Raw genomic sequence first — 19,979 nt, forward strand, 5'->3', positions numbered from 1 at the left:
TGGAGGCCCTGAGGTACCTGCTGCACAGAAACGCCTCTCTCAGCATGGAGAGAATCACAGTAAGACAGTCACCTGACCAACAATACACACAACCATACTTCAACCTTCTTTAGCAGGGATTTTCTGTCCCCACCTTATGGGGCAGAAAATAGGCCTACTCCAGTGCAGAGATTCTATAATAGTCTACCATTAGTAAACATTCTATGCGCAGTTGTACCGCACATTATAAAGTCATATTCTTCAATATTTGCTTGGTGTCATTGCACTTTTAGAATGGGTATACATAGTCCAAACCTGAGTGGCTATAAAATGGGCTCCTCATTGTGTGTTACCCCCCAGAGCATCCTGGGGGATTATCAAAGTTCCCTGATTGAAGATCCCCAGTTTCTAGTCTCTGAGATCAGCTCTCTGGACATTCTGCAGTTTACCACTGTGCTGCACCTCCTTTTCGCTGGGAGAAAAGAACAGGTCAGCTTCAGTCAGCATTTCATCCTTCACCTAGACTCCCTGTGTAGAGTACCCATGAGCAATATGAATAAATCAGCACTCATATCACAAATTGACTGTAGTTAGCAATCAAGGGAAGGGAGCTCTGTAGACACATTGAGAACATATAGAAATAATTAAACTAAATTCATAAAGCATAAAGCATTCATAAAGCTGTACCCATTAACATTCAACATTTCTCAGTGTATTCAGGACTGTTCTGGATTCTGCTGATCAACATTGGATGGTGCCTTTCAGACTGTGCTGATTAACATGGACTTTTGTCCCAGACTGTATTGATGAACACAGAACGTGTGTACCAGGCCATAATGATAAGCACAGACATTTTCTTCCAGACCGTGCTGATAAACATAGACTTTGATGTGATGAAGGCATCGCTGGAGGACAGCCCTGGTGGCAATCGCTCCCTGTTCGCTGTGGCCAGAGAGAAATGTGTGTCTGCGCTAAGGGAGGGGTTCTGTGTTGACTTGATGGGCACCTTGCTTGGCTTATCAAATGGAGAGTTTGTTGAAGAGGATTTTATCTCGGACTTGCCAATAGATCTCTCTGATGACGCTTTCCGAAACCTGTAAGTGCAAAAGTTAATTGCTTTTCAAAAATGATTCTTTCAGTTAGAGCAATTTAGAATTTATGGTAACAATAAATCACATGTTTACTATGTGTTGGGGTTTTGTAGTTTGCTACATATGCAGAACTGTATTCTATTGATAGAAATGTGCAGGTATAAAAAGTATACAGCTAATTTAATAATATAACCAATGAAGGCGAGGAACTGATTGAAATGTTAAACACTAAATACATATGTACATGGCCCTTCAAGAACTTTGGTATCCCTGATCTAAAACATAAGATTCCAATTTCAAGTGTGGACCAGATTTTTGGAGGAAATTCGACAAGTCAATGAAAATGGTACTGCCCCTGTGTAATGGCATTCACCTGATGACTGTTAACTGTAATTTTCTCCTCTGCTTATCTCATACAGTACAGCAGTGTTTAAGGACTTGTATGACATGTTCTCTGTGACCACACAGAAGGCCATCTATAAGTGGATCACTCAGGGACTGCAGAAGACCTCTAAATCCAGCTGTAATCTGAGATAATTTCTCTTCTCTATTTCCTTAAACATAAACTATGTTGTGTCTTGTGTCTGAATTTGAATGTGTGTGCGGTAAACCAAATGTGACTAAATTTTCTTCCACTTTACCTGTAATATGCCCAGCCTCATTATTATGTATTTCAAAGTTACAACACTGCTATTTATGGACACATTGTTGGACAGTACTTAAACGGCTTGTGTGATTATGCAAGTGCAAGAATTTTTGTCTGGGACAGGACAACTGCATAACAACAGCACTTAATACCCAGACAGTAAAGTGGAAGTACATTATGTTACGCTGGCATTTCAGGCATTTAAAAGACACTCTTATCCAGAGGGACTTACACAGCTTACATCCAATCCGTTTATACAGATAGATATTCACTGAGGTAATTCTCTTTAGTTACTGAGCTGAAGAGTGCAATGGCAGTGCCCCACCCGGAAAATGAACCCACGGCCTTGCAGGTTGCAGGCCCAGTTCACTAACCCTTATTCTGTACCGCCTCCCACAGTGTGTTCAAGAATGAGAATGATCCTGTATGTCAGGACATATTAGATGAAATATAACAATAGCAATATAAGGAATACATTTTCTCTTGATGAAAATTAAATTTGGATACATGTCAGACAGTGAGATCTCTGAGTAGAAACTGTAGTGATGATACATCTGATCTCAGAGAATAAGGAAAGATGATTGAGTTTGCTGATCTTTGTGCTCGCTGATAACCCCAGATAGCCCTGATGTCTGGATGACTGCTGAGAACCTGTGGTTCCTGGGCAGGTACATGGTTCACTTGGCTGTGCAGAGCATTCACAGGGTCAGCCTCAGTGAGGTGAGCTGCCTTTGAGTTGATATGATGGGAGGGAATTGTTTCCACGGTAAACTTCTAAACGTCTATCAGGAATATGGAAGTCGCCTTTAATAAATGCTTAATTTTTTCACTGGGTTTTACATGTGAACAGTCAGTTGGGAAGACATATTTGATTTGTATGTAGTTTTGCATTTAGTGTTAATATTGTGATAACTGTTTGTTTGGAAACTTTCTTTCAAATTAAATTTCTTAAACATGCTTAAATGTAATTAAATTGTAATGTCCTGAAAAAGATCTTTCACCTGCAATTAAGGTTGTTTGAAGAAATTATTTTAAGTGAGATTGCACATTTTGATCAGATGAACCATTCCACTCCAACATGTCTGTTAGATGAGGATTTTCATTCATTACGACAATGCCACCAAGCAACTGGACTCCGTGTATGACATCAAATCAGGCCCTGGCAAAGCATTCCTTCACAGAATCAACGCCTCAGGGTTTGACATGACCAACGTGTCCACTGCTTACAGGTTAGATCCTTTAAGTGAATAATATCCAGCCCTTACTGAAAACTGTGTACCATACACCCACCAATTTAACATTTCTCATCTTATCATATTTAAGAAGTAATCTTATCTAAAATCTCACCAGCATACAAATAATACAAATACGTTTATACTTTAACAGCATGTTTTTTTCTCTGTTTAACCCAGGAAAATGCATGTTCTAATCCTGTATGTGCTAGATACATTGTGGATTTAGTCTAAAGTTATCTGATGGCCTCCAATCAATACATCCTTATCAATACATCTTGATAACTCAACAATTCTTCTCATTTGATTTGTATGATAGGAAGCCTATTAAAGTGTGTTTTTCAATGACACAAAAAAGTACCATTATACACAATTGTAAAATGTAGTTTACTTGGCATGAGCATCTGTGTTCCCTTTCAGATTGGGATTGCTGGTGTGTTTCTATGACAATGTGCAGCTGTTAGATGCCAGTGATGCCCGCAGTCTGCTGCATCAGTTGATTAAATGCAACCAGCTGCGGGGGAGCCAGACAGAGGTGCAGAAGGTGAGGGACATCCAGAGACCAGGCAGGCCTGAATGAACGCAGTGTGGATTATCAAGATAAGGAATATTTCTTGAATAACCTTTCCTCATTCCCCTCTTTCTCAGCTTAAATCTCAGCTCTTGTCACTGGTGATACAAAACCAGACCCTGAACGAGTCTTTGGGCTCAGTGTCCAACGCTGTGGTTGGTCTGACTCCCAGCCAGTTGGAGTCTCTGTCAGCCCAGGCAGTGCAGAAGTCCATGGGCGTTCTCCAGCAAGTCCCTGGTTGGACGCGTAGCCAGGCCATTATACTGGCACACAAGTACATGGGCACCAACAAGGTGAAATGGCTTCTTGCGACTCATGAGCTAATAATCAGCTCTTTCCTCCAACAGAGATGCAGAGCATTCGGCTCAAATAGTTCCACACATGCACCTCAAACACCATAGCTACAGAGCTACAGTATCCTCAAACCTCAGTGGATGAGTGTATTGTTTCAATGTGTTTCTGAGGCCATCATTTTACTCAGGGATTTGTGTATGATCCAATGAAAAAATAAATCAATGTTAGGATGCTGCTACTTAGAGGCAGCTAAGGCTGCTGTAATTGGCAGTTGATAATAAGTGGGAAGTGAAGCAGCTCACGCTATTGCACTGGTACCACTTCTGCTCAAAGCCATGTAATAGCTTTCATTTACACAGTCTGACCATGTCTCATTTATAATTTATGTATGCTATTAGAGTATATGTAACCATGACTCTGGAAACTGCAGCTGTAGTTACCCCTTAACACTGTAGTATCTGCAGTTACCCCTTAAAGCAGTTCTGTGCTCAATACATGCTTGCATTATGTTCTACAGCCACTTATGAAATATACACACAAACATGATTTTTTATTGGTTATAATGAACAATAATGCAGCTAATCTTGGTGGTCAGACCAAGTATAATTTATTTATTGTTTTCTCCATGTCTGTTTCTGCAGACTTTGTCTCTCAGTAACATCAGTGAGCTGGGTTCTCTGGTCTCTGGGTTGGATGCCAGCCTCTTCTACAGTGTGAACACAGCAGAACTGGCTCAGGCTGTAGAAAGCGTGCTCCTTCGGCACATCACACGCCTCAATCCTGCCCAGCAGCATGCCATCGTCAGCCAGGTTCGAACTGGACACCTCCCACAGACATCCATGTAGCGACATGGTAGCGTGGCCGAGTGGTCTAAGGCGCTGGATTTAGGCTCCAGTCATTTCGATGGCGTGGGTTCGAATCCCACCGCTGCCAAGTTATTTGTTATGGGCGGCAGTGTAGTATAAGGAACTAATCTTGTAACCGAAATAATGGGTTCGATTCCTGGGTAGGACACTGTAACCTTAAGCAAGGTACTTAACCTGCATTGCCTCTGTATATACGTCTGTAAAAATAGATGTTATGTAAAAGTTGTGTAAGTCTCTCTGGATAAGAGTGTCTGCTAAATGCCTGTAATGTAATGTAAACACTTTGAAATAACTGTCTGCAGGGGTGGTATTCTCAGCAGCACATTCTCTCTGCTCTTGTTTGAGGTAATGGCATTGCTCATTGTGGGGAGTTATGTGACAGATGCTGACTGCAGAGGACATGGAAGGGGTGCTGAGCAGGATCCATGGGGCTCTCTTCAGTGAAGTGCCTCTTTCCACCCTGTTGAAATTAACTGGTTTACAGAGCGCCACCCTGGTGGACAAACATCTGACCAGCAGCCAGGTATTTGTATGTGACCATCAGACCAGCACACAGTTAGATGAAGTGGAACACGTGCTGCTGAACTGTCAGACGCAGTGCTATTTGCCTTCTCTGCACTGTGAGACTGAAATGTCTGACAATAGCTGATCAAAATGATATCTGTGATGTGTAACTGTATTATATTTGACTTATTTCTAGGCCATCTTTTTATATAATTACCTCTCCAAGAGCACTCCAGAAGCTGACTTGATGAGGTAAGATCAGAAGAGTGTGTATGCTGCTTTGGAGGTCAATTTTATGAAATGAGCAGTGACCCCTGTCTGTCTGTCTGCCTACCTGTCTGTCTGGCTGTCTGTCTGCCTGCCTGTTCTTGTTTTTCATCAGCAATGGGCAGCTCTTGAAGGGCATCACATGTGACAGAATACATAGGATGGACAAAGAGTTCCTAATTGAATACCTCCCTATCTTTAAACGGAACTTCCATCTCCTCTCTCCCTTCCAGGTACTTTGCAGAATGCATTACTCCACAGGCTGAGATGAGTTAAAGCCCTGGGCCCTATTTCATGAAGCAGGATTACTGAGATTGCTGGATAAGTGCACTAAATAGAAACCTCCCAAATCTGGAACGTGGACTGAAGTAAAAAGAGCTGTTCCAGGCTTTACTCAGTGCAGTTTTCTAGCTTTTCCTGCTTTGTGAAACAGGGCCCAGGTCTTCACATCATCTGCTACAATTTTTGTTACACACAATCTAAAATTAAGCAAGCAGTTTCACTTGTACAAGGAAGCTCCTCAGGGGGAAGTTGGCAATATGTTTTTTTGAGTTTAGGACTACAGTTTATTTGGAGCTGATAATCTTTCTGCTGTGTCAGATGAACTGCTTGGCTTGGAGGTACTGGGATGCTCTGGACACACCAAACTCTAACATTCCTTCAATCCTGCTGCTGACACTACCGTAAGTGAGCCAAAAGGACCTGTGTGTTTGTGGTATCATCCTTTAGCTTTAGTGTTATACATTTACAACAGATTGAATAAAAAGTGAAAAAGTGTGACACTCGCTTATTAGAAAAAATGGTGTATGTTTATTTTTCAAAACATTACTTTCTTATGAGGAAGTGTTGCACCTTTCATTCAATCTCTGCAGTCAGCCTGTTGTTTTTAAGGGAGCACTTCAACTCTGTTGCTTGATCCCACATATTGCACATGTTCCCTAAACAGTCTTTTTCTATTAGATATAATTGACACAAGTGTTCATTTCTGATCAACGGAGAACAACACAGAGTGCAGAATACAATCTGTATTCAATCCATGTGAGGTCCCTAAAATATCGTTGAACCAACATTTATTTGTCTTGATAAATGCCTGTTGTACCAGCTAAAGCATGGTCATTTTGAAATGTGCAGCCTGTAGACCAAAGCTGTAGCTCATATTAAGCTGTGTGTTGTTTGTTGCTGATCCAACTCTTTTGTAGGGTGGAGTATGTGGACAACATGCCAAACTCATCCTGCAAACATTTTTTATATTCCCTGAGTAACACGGACCTCGACTGCCTTACTGTACATGCAGAGAAAGGCAAAGCTGTTATGAGGAAGGTGCTGCAATGTCTGGTGAGGGCCTGAGTTGCTCTCAGCATCAGTAGGCCACTGTTCTTTTCTTCCTCAGTCTTTTTTGGGAACCTCTTTCTGAGGGTTTTACATACACTTATATAGACAAAATATGCTTGCTACAATTGTAAATATCTCCACCTGTAAATTTTACAAATACACGACACAGACAAAAGTATGTGTCCTCGATTTCAACACTCACTACCAAGTTCCAGACTGCCTCTGGAAGCAACATCAGCACAAGAACAGTTTGTCGGGAGCTTCATGAAATCGATTTCATAGCTGAGAAGCCGGACACAAGCCTAAGATCACCATATGCAATGCGAATATGGGTTTGATGAATGCCTGGTCCATAAAGAAATGGCCTGCACAGAGCCCAGACCTTAGCCCCATCAAACACCTTTGGGATGAATTGGAATGCTGACTGGTAGCCGGGCTTATCGCTCACGTGAATGCCAAACCTCACTAATGCTCTTGTGGCTGAATAGAAGCGAATCCCCATAGCCATGATCCAAAATCTTGTGGAAAGCCTTTCCAGAAGAGTGGAGGCTGTTATAGCAGCAAAGGGGGGACCAGCTTTGTATTAATGCCCATGGTTTTGGAATGAGATGTTCAACAAGCACATGTGAGTGTGATGTTCTGGTGTCCACACACTTTTGGACATATACTGTACCATGAATCCCAGAATTTCATATACTGTAGCACAAATGACCAAACCTTACTAGGCTACTGGTGCTTAGTAATTTTTCTTGCTCCAGTGCTTTGTTTCATTTAAAATGTATGCACAGCACACTATATCCCCTCCCTCTGCTACATTACTAGCAAGCTTATTTCTGCTGTTCCAGAGTGAGGGAATTCTAGATGAGTATCATGTGGACCTCCTTGGGGCACTGCTGTGTCACTTCCCCCCTGAAGCCATCCGTGCCTACCTTTCACCAGCTGCCGTGCCCGCTGCTCTCCAGCAGCTGCGTGGCTGTGCCCGGCTTACCCCAGAGCAGAGGGCCTCAGTCAGGGACAAGCTCCTGCAGTTCTATGGGTATTGGCCGAGACACAAGCTGCCTGAGGCAGAGTAAATATTTTATAAGCTCTGAAAAATGGTCATTGGGATGTTTATCCAAGTAAAAAAAAAATTTCAAAGTGAGATAAATTCAATATTTTATAGGACCGTTGATACACAATGCTAGTGATGCTGCCTTTAAATTGGTGAAAAACCTTTTTCTGTTTTTCTGTACTTTGTGCTTTCTTTTACCTCCCATACTGAACTCTTATTTTTGTGTGGGTGGTTTAGGATTCCTGTGGAGTGGAGTGCAGAGCTGACCCAGGACATGGGACCCCTAGTCACACTGCTTTCCAGAGATGAAATACTGGTGTTGGCCAGTAAGGTGCGTTCCCCCTGCAGCTCCCAGTATACCACATTCATGTGATGGAGAATAGCTGTTGGGTTAAGCAAGATACAAAGTTAATGAATAGTTAATTGTGTGTTTTAAGGTCCATCTACATTACTTACCAGCTGTCTTCTCCTGTTCATTTTTAAAGTATCCAGAAGAGGTTTTACCCCTAGTGGTGCAGGCTGGGAGGACTCCTCTGCCAGATGACTTCCTGGGTGCCATTTTTGAGGTGGTGTGTGGGGCTGAACACCGAAACTGGTCCAATGCAGACTCAGAGACTGGTGAGAGAGAGAGAGAGAGAACTGCAGATAAAAGAACTGCAGTCACATGGTGACAAGTTGTATCTGCCAAATTACCATGAAAATGCAATGACAAAGGCTCAAGTTGTACTACTCAAAGTCATTTAACTTAAGACACTGTTTTTTGACCAAGGAAATATAAAGCCCTCTACAGGTACTGGAATCTGCTTTTGTAATTCTATCCTACAGACTGCCATTTGATCAGAGCGCCCACTGCTGACAAAATCAGAAAATTGTCAGAAGCCAATGTCTTCTGGTCTGCTGAGGAGTTGCAGTGCATTAGCAACGACACCTTCACTCAGACGGTGGAGCTTCTGGGCTCGGTACAGGGGTACAACCTAACACAGCTCATGGCCCTTAAGACTCGGGCTAAACAGGTTTGGACCTGAGGATTCAGATTTGGTCATAAATAGGGCTGTAGAAACAGTCCCTAGATATTATGTCATGGATGCACTTTATTTCTCTATTCAACTTAACAGAACAGCCCTAAGTTAAAAGGTCACCTAATGTAATGACATGACTTCCCTCTTGTTTTGTGTCAGGCCTGGGGTCCGCTGTCTACCTGGAGGAGCTACAATGTGATCGATCTGGGATCCATTGCTCTGGCCTTGACTGAGGTAGACATTAAAGAGCTGAACCTCAGCTCAGTTGACACTATGAGTGCTCTCAGTCAGCAGAGCATCTGGACACTACAGCAGGTAATGAACAGGCACAGTGAATATGGCCTGGTATATCACCTTGGTCAGTTTACATAGCTGCCCAGCTAGCCATAACTCCTAACTGTCTAATTGTGGTGGGTTTGTTGGGTGTGCCCCTCCTTCAGTCTCAGTTTGAACCTCCCATTCTGTGTGTGACCTCTCAGATGACTAGCCTGTTGTACCGCTTCTTGGAGGCATCTGGACTCAGTCTAGGGAAGCTGCGGGGGTCAGACTTGGCTGGGCTGGGGGTGTTGTTGTGTGGAGTGGAACCCAGCCAGGTCCACCTAATCAGTCCCGAGGCCTACAGGTGAGTGTGTCAGAGGGCAGAGCTGCATGTTGGGTTTTAAGGCCATGAACTATGAGCTGTTGCACCACACTGCAGAATCTGTATGACATACTGCAACTATAATATTTCACACTAAATCAAGAGCTGTTCTGTGTATGTGGGGGTGTGTATTGGTGTTACTGCCCTCTGTCAAATCAAAGTGATTAAGCATGGGCCACTCTTCAATTTTGGCAGCTCTGCAGCACACCGCATTGGCACCCTACCCTGCACCCTGCCAGTCCTGAAGGAGCTGAAGAAGATAGCAGAGCGGGTTTTTGGGGTAGCTGGTAGCTGGAATAGCTCTGTGCTACAAGAGGTGGGCGTGCTGGCTGGTGAGACATTTTCAAATACCTTACTGTGCCTGATTCAAATTAGTTCCATGTTTGTTGTATATCATTGGATCTCAACCCCAGCATCAACATATGCATATTTACTATTTACTTAATTTTACTGTGAGACAGTATATTCGGTCTGAAGACAGCTTCCCATTGAGCCTAGAGATTCTATTTTTAACTATCTGGAAATTGACATTTGTACATAGACTAATGAGACATTATTATTATTATTGAATGCCCTGACCTACAAACGGATGTGTTTTCTTGATTTTAGATATCAAATAAAACCATTGTTCATGATAAAATTATAGTTGGTAGTGACTAATACTAAAAGAGAAAGTAGCTGTCTTGTTTTGCCATGCTGCAGTTGTATACCACAATGATGTTAGGGATCTGTGTTTGACAGCTGGCATGAGTGTAGAGGAGATAAAAAAACTACATCCAGATGTGATGCCTTACCTGAAGGCCCAGGCCATAGCTGCAATCCCCTGTAAGACCTTTAAAGTAAGTACGGTTAAAGGCAGATGCTCTGAACTCTTTCCTTGGGAAACTAGACTCAAGTTCTGTATATTGCTTTACTGAGAGTCAAAAATATCTATGCAAACCCTATTTATTGAAGCTGGGAAATAGCAAGGAATTCTGGGCCCCCTGAAAAAGTAACGCACTGGGCCCCCTAGTGGGCCTGAAGCATATCTCAAATAATTTGTGCCCCCTCTGGCTATGGGTCCCTAAAATTATTACCACCGTTCTCTCTACTTGAGATGGCACAGTATCTAAGATATGTAGGATTTGCAAGCCATCATTTCACATGCAATATATTCCCAATACCAACTTCTCTATTTCCAATAATTAGATTGCAGTGTGCGTAATTGGCAAGGGCATTGTAACTTATAGCAATATAACTTGTATTCTTAAGCAGGTTTAGATTTTTATTTTGAAACATGGCCAAAGTGTTGAGTATATGTTAATCAATTCAAAATTTCTCCAACACAGGAGTTCTCTCAGGAACAACTGCAGAGCTTGGGCCCAGAGAACGCAAAGGCAGTGACATCATCACAGTGTGCTCAGCTGACTAATGAACAGTTGTGGGGTCTCCAAGCAGCCAGAGATGGCCTAAGAGAAGGTCTCTCCAGCCATATCCATTCTGCTGCCAGCTTAAACCTGGACACCATCTCAGTCAGCTCCGGTATCCATCAATGTTCCCTGGCACACACCCTGGCAATCATTTATCTCTCAGTACAAGGCTGACAGACCTCAGATGGGGAAGATTAACTAAAGTATAATGTCATGTGTGCTTAGGGGAGTGGGGGTTGGAAAGGGTTTTAATGATTGGAAATGAGATTAACAGTGCAAAGTAATAACAACAACAACAATAATAATAATAATAATAAACTTTATTTTACATAGCACCTTTCATGCAACAAATGTAACCCAAAGTGTTTTACACAAAGATACAGATGAAAAATACTGACATACTTATTAAGAGTCACCCTTAATTAGAGGTTTTGTACAAAGTGTTTGGAGTCTTTATACATCAGTAAACTTATTAAGTTCACACCTAACTATGAATTCCCTCTCTTCTGTCCCAATCCCCCTGCCCTCTTTGCAGGTGTTTGTCTTCCTCTCTGTGGTGGGCTGTGGGTTATGGCCATATGTTCATCCATCCAAATAAAATGGTAATTATGGCATGCCAAGGACCTCCATAAAATAAATTCAACATTGAAAATAAAAAGTAGCATTTTCACTGATGCTGCCTGTAAATGCTGTAAGTTTAACAGCAAAGGGATTGCACAGTACTAGGTGCATTCTAGACTGAGGTGAAAGGTTTTAAAAACTGATGGGCTGAATGGCCAGTTCTCTACATCAGTCTTAAGCCAGTATAGAGCCCTATGGTAGCATGTTACTGATGTTCTTTGTAATCACTGAGTATCACTGATTGGTCATTCTTAGAACCCACCAAATCTAAACAGCCTAAACTATTAACATGTCTACAACAGCAAATTAAAAGACAGAAAAGGCAGTTTAGCATGCTGCATGCATTATCTGCCTGTTCACCACCCTTCCCTTATGCAGCAAAGAAGGACTTGGTGTCCGAAACGCATCTCCTTCTTTTGGTTCAGTTATCAAAGACTGTTGCAGATCTAAACCTTTTTTTTCAATACTTTTGCACATTTCATTGGATCTTTGATGCCTTTTTCCAAACCTATAAATATGACAATATGTTATTCTCAGTTTATTATACCTACAGTCAGATTACTATATTGGAAGAAAAATGTAGAGAATGTACAAAAAATGTAGAGAATGTAAATTATGTAACGACATACTCTGACCAAATATATTTGCAAGTGGTCAATTGAATGGGGTAGTTGTTCTGTGATGTACAAGTTTATGAGTAGAGTACGTTTAAAGACACTCAATTGTGAAAAATGGACAAGTACCTAAACGAAGCGTCAACAATAAAAAATGCAAGCCTACTTGAGCACTCCAGTCATTAAAGGGCAATAGAAATGCCCGGTGTTTATAAGACAAAGGCCAGCCTTCTGTTAATAAAAATAAAGAGCTCACGAATGTTCAGATTTCTTTCGTTGAGTTTGAATATTTATTTTTCTGATTCTGCAATTGACCAGTTTTCAGATCACACCATATTTTCACTGCATTATTATTCTATTTTCAGGACAGTATTGAGTGACACTTGTTGTACTGACCATCATACACAGACATTCAGTATTTTGAACTGAAGACAGCTTTATAATATTTAACGAATAAGATACTCGTTATCGTTAAAGTAACTGTTCCTTTAGGTTTATTTCATAGCCTACAACAGAATTTCTTTGACCCAGGTAGCTGCTCTTCATTTCCTCCGACATTTGAACATTCTGAATTCCACAGGGCGGTGACAAACTTCTTTACAAAATAATATCAAGGACGACTTAACATCGTTTCCGCATGCTGGTTTTGGGAAACTGGAGGGTTTCGGAGAATCCATACGCATACGTATGGATCCATACGTATCCTACTTCGTACCAAAAGACACACAGCCCATATCTAACCAACCTTATCTTTTCATCATCAAGGTTTTCATCAATTTCCTCCGAACAAGTCATATAGGAAAACTGCACACTATTCAGCATTATAGATAGGTAGGTACGGATCCAGAATCCTTAATATAATTTGATTAATCTATGTCCCGCACTAACAATATACAGACTGTCTATGAGATGGAATGGTTCTAACTAGAACTTTCGCTCCACAAGATCCTCACAACCGGAATCTGTAGCTTCCCCTCAGTTGTGATTGGACAATAAGTGCAGCGCAGTTTTATTGCGTCGTCTTTTAGTTAAAGGTGAATGATTCTTACAATTTCAGTCAACCGAGAAAAAAGGAAACATGAACTCTAGACTTTTGGAATAACCTGCCCTCGTGATTGTTCAATTCCTGTATAGACTAGATATTGATTTAACACAGAGCCAAACGAGGAAAACAGAAAAACAATTGATTGACACAACTTTGCCGACTCAAGTAAAATACACGAGTGCATTTGCACACTCTTCACTGTATCCAACAGTTTCGCCCCTTGAAATGTTCGTTATTGTTAAACTTGCACAACTGCAGAACTTTCTTTAAAAACACACTGGCACTGTTATCGTGTTATCCAATGGTAACCTTTCTGACACCCAAAAGGCACAGTCGAATGCTTTTATAATGAACAAAAATAGTTTTCAGAATGTTAAGTACAGTTAGAAAGACATACAACGTGTTCAGAAATGAACACAATTTAAAATCGCTTACAGAGAAATAAATGTTCCCATTATGCTAAATGTTATCATGCCATTAAAGTGCATGTCGTTGGTAACGTTACTTCTACGTCTATCCCAGATGATCTCTATCATTCAGTTTACGACCGAGTTCGTTCAGAATTCTGAATCTTAGAAATCTTAATCCTCATCCCTTTAACGGGCGTGGCAAGCGTCGTTCTTGCTGCTGGTTCCAGCCTTTTCCCAGCTTGCATTGTGAGCTAATATTTTTGGCCACGTCCCCGGGCCACGTCGCGCTTTACTCGCCATTTTCAACCAGCTCAAAGAAAACGCGGATAACGGTTACGTTAGACAGACAAGGCAACAAAATTACAACAGCATAATTAAGCGTGAGAGACGCCCGTGATCTTTAAGCCGTTTTTGTCTGTGGTCACTGAGGGTACCGGCCTCTCCATCCAGCAGCAGTATGAATATTTTTAGACTCACCGGAGATCTCTCTCATTTAGCAGCCATCATCATTCTGCTGCTCAAAATATGGAAAACCAGGTCTTGCGCCGGTAAGTGCATTTTATATCTATATATATTTTACCAGGTGCATATCCAACTGCTAGCCAGTCAATTATGTATCTTGAGCAGAACCACTAGAAAACTGAAACGTTAATGTAACTAGCTAACGTTAGCTGCATTCGCTGTACAGCAACTGACCTGCCCTAACAAAATAGGCCTGCACTAAGCTGTGCTAGCCTGTCAGTTTCATAGCTGCCTGTCTGAGTATCCCCTGGTCGAGTGCTAGCTATATCGCTACGACATTTCATTGAATGTAGGTTATCCAACTTGCTGAGATGACCACCTGAACTCATTATCAACTTCTCTGATAATGGTCTCAATAACGTCAACTTTGGGGTTCCAAATATTCATACAAATTGGATGCAACAGGACTTCCCCACTGTTTGTTTTAGCTATCTCGCTGGCCAGCTAATCAAATATATGCAGTGTACGAGTGCTGTGATATTATTACGTAGGTGTGAGGTGCCTACATTAGCTAGTATTCATGAAAGAGCCGAGAACTACTGCGATTCGACTATTAATTACGCTTGAAGTTTGGTTACTCAAGTTACAGGTTCAGCAAGGATACACACGTTATCCAGTTTCCATGGTTGTTAACAGAACGTTAAACATCAAAGTATATTGCTAATGATAAAGTGACTGAAAAGCAAATCCATTTCCCGCTGGTCTCTGACGTGGCAAGTCCGTCAGGAAAGGCGGATTGGTTTGAAGGAATCATGTTCAGAGTAGAACTTTTGTTTTAGAACTGCAAAGACACGAGAAGTTGATAAATTGCCTTTAGAAAATAATGCATTTGAGTATTATGTGACCCTTTATGTCTCCTGCTTGGACACGATGAAACCTTTTTTATTAATAACAATACGATACTTGTCAAAAATAATCGACAATGTTCGCGTCCATTCATAGAGATAGCTAAATATGCCGGACTTGAAGTATTCTCATTTCTGCAATAATTTGTAGTGATTACTCTTCGATCAGCTGGACCGTAAATATGTGTCTGTCTGAGTTCTTTGTGTAAGTATAAAAATCCTTGCAAGTTACTGAATTTCCCTCGAGAGTCCTCTCCATATTATTTTTCTTTAATACCAACATTTAATGTATTAGCGCAATAGCCACAACGTTGCTTTTACAATTCCCTCTGCAAGAGCAGCAGTTCAAATAATTCTTTGAAAGCATGGCTGTAGTTTATGGCACATTTCGGAATGAAAATGTTTTCAGGAGGCATGTCGCTACCTGTCTGCCACCTGGCAATGCTAATTTGATGCCAACAATAAGTTGTTGGCTGTCTGCAGTTAGCACTGTGAGATGGTCTTGTGATTGGGACCACTGAATATTATAAGTGTTTGTAGAGATCTCAAGTGTGGCTAGTTAACCACAGCCATCACACTGTTAGCACAGTGGTGCTTTTCGCTGTGGCTCCACCCAAAACCCCTGTCCTATGTGCTAGCTGAGTGGTGTGGTCTGCATCCTTGCTCAGATGTGAGCAATTCACAAAAATAAGACTTGGATGCTTGAGGCTGACAGTAGGAAGAACCTGTGCTATTCTTTGAATACTGATCAGATAAGACTGAAATGGTTCAATTGTTCAAAACAAAATAAAAGCTTCATGAGCTAAATTTAATATTTATCTTTACTGAATTCTTCTTGGTCAGGACACTGCCCCCTCTTATGTAAAGATGGGACTTTAATTGATTAAGTCTGCAGAATGTTATCCTATACCCCTGTGGAAGAATTATTTTTGCTCTGATAAACGGGAAAATAGCCACTCTCTGAACATGGCATGTTGGTGCACTTGATGCGCTTAAATGGCAAACTGACAAGAATCCCATGGACTAATTGATGATACGAAAAGAGCATAAATGTACAAATATTAAATGATTCCGTTTTTGAAAAACTTGTTCAGCTACATATCACGCCTTACCTCTGAATTTCCATTTGTGGAAAGATGCTGGTGAGACTTTTTACACATTGGGGAAAAAGGATGATTTGACTGATTTATTAAGTTTGAGAAGACTGATTGACTAGGTCGCCAGGTCAAAAGCTAGGCTTGGACCTTGGTCAGATTTCCAGTGCTACGGAGAGCCCAGTTCATTCTTAAGATAAGTAGTACAGAGACAAGGCCTCTTCAAAATATCTGCTTTCAATTTTTTGGTCTACAGGTATTTCTGGGAAAAGCCAGATTCTCTTTGCCTTGGTGTTCACCACTCGCTATCTGGATCTCCTCACCTCTTTCATCTCCCTGTATAACACCACCATGAAGGTGAGACCTTCCCCCCTTTAGTGTGGGTAGTTTGGAGAAAGTTCTACTTCAGCACAGGCAAAGCATTACACTCTTTAAACAGAGCTTTAGATTAACCACTGTTGTATTTTGGTGACTAACCATTGTTTGCTAAAGTAGATTTCACCTTTGTGGCAACTTATTGAAACTGTATCAGAGCTTGATTTGTCAGTACACAAGTTTGTCAAGTGGGATGTTGGTGATTCTGAGACCACTCAGGCCACATTTGTTACAGGTGTGCTTTTGATTAAAGTTCCAATTGCTTTTTAAAAACTCATCTATGCTTTCTGAGAGCCTTGCCAGGTTGTTTAGAACCACAGCTTTATTGACTGTATAGCTTTCCCATCACAATTTCCCATAGTGTCAAATCTAATGCATTCTTTTGGCTAATAATAAAAATTAGTGAACAGTTTGAGCTCACCTACTGGCTGTTTTAATATGGATATGCTGTTTTCTGATGCTCCTCTCTGCCCTCTGCACTCCAGGTCATCTACATCGGATGTGCATATGCCACAGTTTACCTGATCTATGCCAAGTTCAAAGCCACGTACGATGGCAACCATGACACCTTCAGAGTGGAGTTCCTGGTTGTTCCTGTGGGTGGCCTGGCATTCCTGGTCAACCATGACTTCTCTCCCCTGGAAGTAAGGCTACATGGACAACGTATCACAATAGAGTGGATCTTTGTGTTTCTTGATATTTACTGCTTCTGTTACGTATTTCACTGTGTACTCTGCTCATCGCTTCACGTGTCCCTGTGTGTGTATTTAGCTTCCCAGAATGGTCCTAATTTAGTACAGAGTCTTATTGCCATGTTTAAATTCCATAGCACACAGATAAGCTGTCTTTTGTGATGTCTTTCTTGTGATATCTTCATCTGTTTATATTATATTTTTTATTTTATATTTTTTTCAGATCCTGTGGACCTTCTCCATCTATCTGGAGTCTGTGGCCATCCTGCCCCAGCTTTTCATGATCAGCAAGACCGGAGAGGCGGAGACCATCACCACCCACTATCTGTTCTTCCTGGGTCTGTACCGTGCGCTCTACCTCATCAACTGGATCTGGCGCTTCTATTTCGAGGGTTTCTTCGATATGATCGCCATTGTGGCTGGTGTGGTTCAGACAATCCTGTACTGCGACTTCTTCTACTTGTATGTAACAAAAGGTGAGTGCAAGAACGCAGCATCCGCCTGAGGATAGTTGACTTTTGGATGTATAAGGACTGTTTCAATAAGTGTGCTGGTGTTATTGCTCGGACATGGATGATTATAAATTGGTTAATGGCTGTACATAGTCTACAAGGTTTTCGCGTTTTAATGGTCCCCTGATATGGATTGATCTTCTCAGCAGAGATGGCAGTAGTAGTGCTGCAACACCAATAGCCTTCCCCCATCAGATTATTCCAGAGCTCTCTTGACATTTGATCTACTTTCCAAAGTCCTGTCTGATACGTGCAAAAATGACCTGCAGGCTTGCATTCCATCAATAACTGCTTTAACACAAGCCTGTTTTGTTGCTTCAAATTAAGAAGTTTGTAATTGTAAGATATTTTGCAAAGTATTTGATATAAACCTCATTGAATATGAAACTGTTGCGAATATTTAAAAAATGATAATTGTGTAGCTGTTCATTAGCATCAGAGCTAGCATCAGAGTGTTCAACAGTAGAGCTTTTAGTTTGGTCAGTCTTTAAGTCCATCTTCCGCAGCTGTGTTTCATTGCTAAAAGTAATCACAGACTGGAACAGTGGTCTTTAACCATATTTTAAAAAATTCAGGAAGTGTGCTTGGATGCAGATTGTAAATATAATATGTTTGAGATGTCAAGCTCTGCTCATAACCCCTCCAATGGCACGTGTCCCTCTCCATCTGCAGTACTGAAAGGAAAGAAGCTGAGCCTGCCAGCCTAAGTGCCAAAGACCTGGGGATCTTGGCAGACTCACAGGGGGGCGTAAGCCATCGTTGCCACCAAGCAAGAGTAAGATGCCTGAGACAGGGTGCGAGAGGAAACCACTACTGTTTTTTGTATCTCCTGATAAAATGTCAACAGCTCCAGAACAAAACCGAGGCCGTCCCTTGGTCTCCACAGCCTTCGGTTTCCTGTTTTATGCATCTTGCCTTACCTTTTTTTATTACTCTGTATAAAGTAAAAAAAAAAGTTTTCTACAAATTTGGTGTACTCTGTAGGTTCCAACTTGCTTTTGCAGCTTACAGGATTAAAACTGTAAATTGCACAATGAAAATTTGGCAATACAAGTCATAGGGATGTTGGTTAAGTAAATATTGACTAAAACGTTTGAGTGTTTGAAATTTAAAAAGACATTCAATTTGTTTCCTGATCTTTAGAGGAATATTTTTAGGACATCACAGAACCCTCCTGAATTTGTCAATGTAAAAATCAGAAGTTTACATCAGCTGGTAAATTTTTAATATTTAATTTTGCCTCTACATGGTTCCCTTTGTACATTCCTTGTTAAATTTTCAGTTCTGGCCAGTTACTAAAGAAATTTCTCCCAATGCCATTTGTTTGCTCAGTTTGGATTAAATGACTGACCCTTGTGATTTGTTGGACTTGTATATCTGAAATGTTATGTAGTGGGTATATATCCCAAACTCTCAAAATGGCACCTTTTCAGTGTAGAGGCTTAATGTCCCACCCCCCCCACCCCCCCGAAGAGATGGCTTAATCGAAGAAAGTATTGCCTTATCTTATATGATCGAATTCCATGCTGTACATAGCTTTCTTCATTTATCATTGGCAAACCTCTTATGCCATTACCCAAAACAAACCTATCCCCTTTTGATTTCTCTTGACTCTGTATCCAGTATGTTATTGATAGTACATTATCTGTACCTGTATTCCATCATCTGGAGTCTCATCATTTCAAAGAGCACCTGAAGGGTTTAGGACAGGTCGTGCCGCCTCTTGTTTGGCAACAGATGACGACGGTGGGGAAGAATCACCCGGGCCCCATGGTAGAGATCGGCTCCTGAAATACATATGCAGTAATTCTTTCACTGAGGTAAAACATTAAACAATGCCCATAGAATTGTCTACACGATGTGCATATTGTTGAGCTCACAACAGATAACCTTATTTTTAATCTTATGTATGATGTTCTGGGCATTGTTGTATAAAATTAAACTCAGTGTAGTTTTGTTTTTTACTTTTTCTTTAGGTTCTACAGCCTTTGCTTCCTTTGTCTTTTCATTCAGATCATTCCTATAGGGACTTTTGTTTTAATTCTTTTTTTTTTTTACTGAGCTTTTGCATGATGTGACCCTGTGATACCACCTCCAATAAAGATTTTATGGGAAACACAAAGTTTTGATTTATTCCATGAATATAATTTACCTTGGTGGGTCTTGGTGATGTGTTCAAACCCTTTTCTGTTCATGTTTCTGGTGTTCAGTCCTGGTTGGGAACATAACTATTTATTTTTATTTTTATAACACAACCTGTTAATCCATTGTGTGTGTGTGTTACTGAACAACAAACACATTAAGTATAAATCATAATAGCCTACAACAAATTGCAATGGAGAATGGAT

General features: G+C 41.1%; 2 protein-coding genes and 1 non-coding gene across 5 annotated transcripts in view; all 3 read left to right on the forward strand.

Moving 5' to 3' along the window:
• Window positions 1-12,403, forward strand: part of LOC135248388 (otoancorin-like) — a 15,406-nt gene extending 3,003 nt beyond the window's left edge. The window contains exons 6-29 of one of the 3 annotated variants that reach the window (XM_064322962.1): window positions 1-59; window positions 340-468; window positions 843-1,075; window positions 1,490-1,593; window positions 2,336-2,436; window positions 2,806-2,945; window positions 3,369-3,492; window positions 3,597-3,812; window positions 4,455-4,622; window positions 5,062-5,202; window positions 5,380-5,435; window positions 5,566-5,683; window positions 6,051-6,133; window positions 6,650-6,785; window positions 7,628-7,851; window positions 8,071-8,164; window positions 8,319-8,451; window positions 8,659-8,846; window positions 9,012-9,167; window positions 9,332-9,474; window positions 9,688-9,824; window positions 10,234-10,331; window positions 10,821-11,013; window positions 11,437-12,403. The exon at window positions 1-59 is cut by the window's left edge and continues 23 nt beyond it. In XM_064322962.1, coding sequence (XP_064179032.1) covers window positions 1-59; window positions 340-468; window positions 843-1,075; window positions 1,490-1,593; window positions 2,336-2,436; window positions 2,806-2,945; window positions 3,369-3,492; window positions 3,597-3,812; window positions 4,455-4,622; window positions 5,062-5,202; window positions 5,380-5,435; window positions 5,566-5,683; window positions 6,051-6,133; window positions 6,650-6,785; window positions 7,628-7,851; window positions 8,071-8,164; window positions 8,319-8,451; window positions 8,659-8,846; window positions 9,012-9,167; window positions 9,332-9,474; window positions 9,688-9,824; window positions 10,234-10,331; window positions 10,821-11,013; window positions 11,437-11,507 — 3,245 coding nt within the window. In that variant the 3' untranslated portion in view covers window positions 11,508-12,403. Of the gene's footprint in view, window positions 60-339; window positions 469-842; window positions 1,076-1,489; window positions 1,594-2,335; window positions 2,437-2,805; window positions 2,946-3,368; window positions 3,493-3,596; window positions 3,813-4,454; window positions 4,623-5,061; window positions 5,203-5,379; window positions 5,436-5,565; window positions 5,684-6,050; window positions 6,134-6,649; window positions 6,786-7,627; window positions 7,852-8,070; window positions 8,165-8,318; window positions 8,452-8,658; window positions 8,847-9,011; window positions 9,168-9,331; window positions 9,475-9,687; window positions 9,825-10,233; window positions 10,332-10,820; window positions 11,014-11,436 lie in introns of those variants that run through there. The other 2 variants (XM_064322963.1, XR_010328416.1) reach the window with 2 other exon arrangements.
• On the forward strand, window positions 4,665-4,746 carry trnal-uag (transfer RNA leucine (anticodon UAG)). The gene has a single exon. It is a non-coding gene; the product is annotated as a tRNA-Leu (tRNA).
• Window positions 12,404-13,832: 1,429 nt separating the features above from the next.
• Window positions 13,833-19,753, forward strand: kdelr2b (KDEL endoplasmic reticulum protein retention receptor 2b). Its single transcript, XM_064322970.1, has 5 exons — window positions 13,833-14,139; window positions 16,309-16,409; window positions 16,913-17,071; window positions 17,343-17,595; window positions 18,304-19,753. The coding sequence occupies exons 1-5, from the start codon at window positions 14,049-14,051 to the stop codon at window positions 18,336-18,338; spliced, it is 639 nt and encodes a 212-aa protein (XP_064179040.1). The 5' UTR covers window positions 13,833-14,048; the 3' UTR covers window positions 18,339-19,753.
• Window positions 19,754-19,979: the final 226 nt, after the last annotated feature.

This window comes from Anguilla rostrata, chromosome 2 (assembly GCF_018555375.3).
Source record: "Anguilla rostrata isolate EN2019 chromosome 2, ASM1855537v3, whole genome shotgun sequence".
In the NCBI taxonomy this organism is placed as follows: domain Eukaryota; kingdom Metazoa; phylum Chordata; class Actinopteri; order Anguilliformes; family Anguillidae; genus Anguilla; species Anguilla rostrata.

What these genes read in the sequence shown, in the direction of transcription:
- kdelr2b (XM_064322970.1), top strand. Translation starts at nt 14,049, where the DNA reads ATGAATATTTTTAGACTCACCGGAGATCTCTCTCATTTAGCAGCCATC. An exon ending in ATGACTTCTCTCCCCTGGAA is followed by an intron (nt 17,072 to 17,342) that starts GTAAGGCTACAT and finishes TATTTTTTTCAG; the next exon opens with ATCCTGTGGACCTTCTCCAT. An exon ending in CTACTTGTATGTAACAAAAG is followed by an intron (nt 17,596 to 18,303) that starts GTGAGTGCAAGA and finishes CTCCATCTGCAG; the next exon opens with TACTGAAAGGAAAGAAGCTG.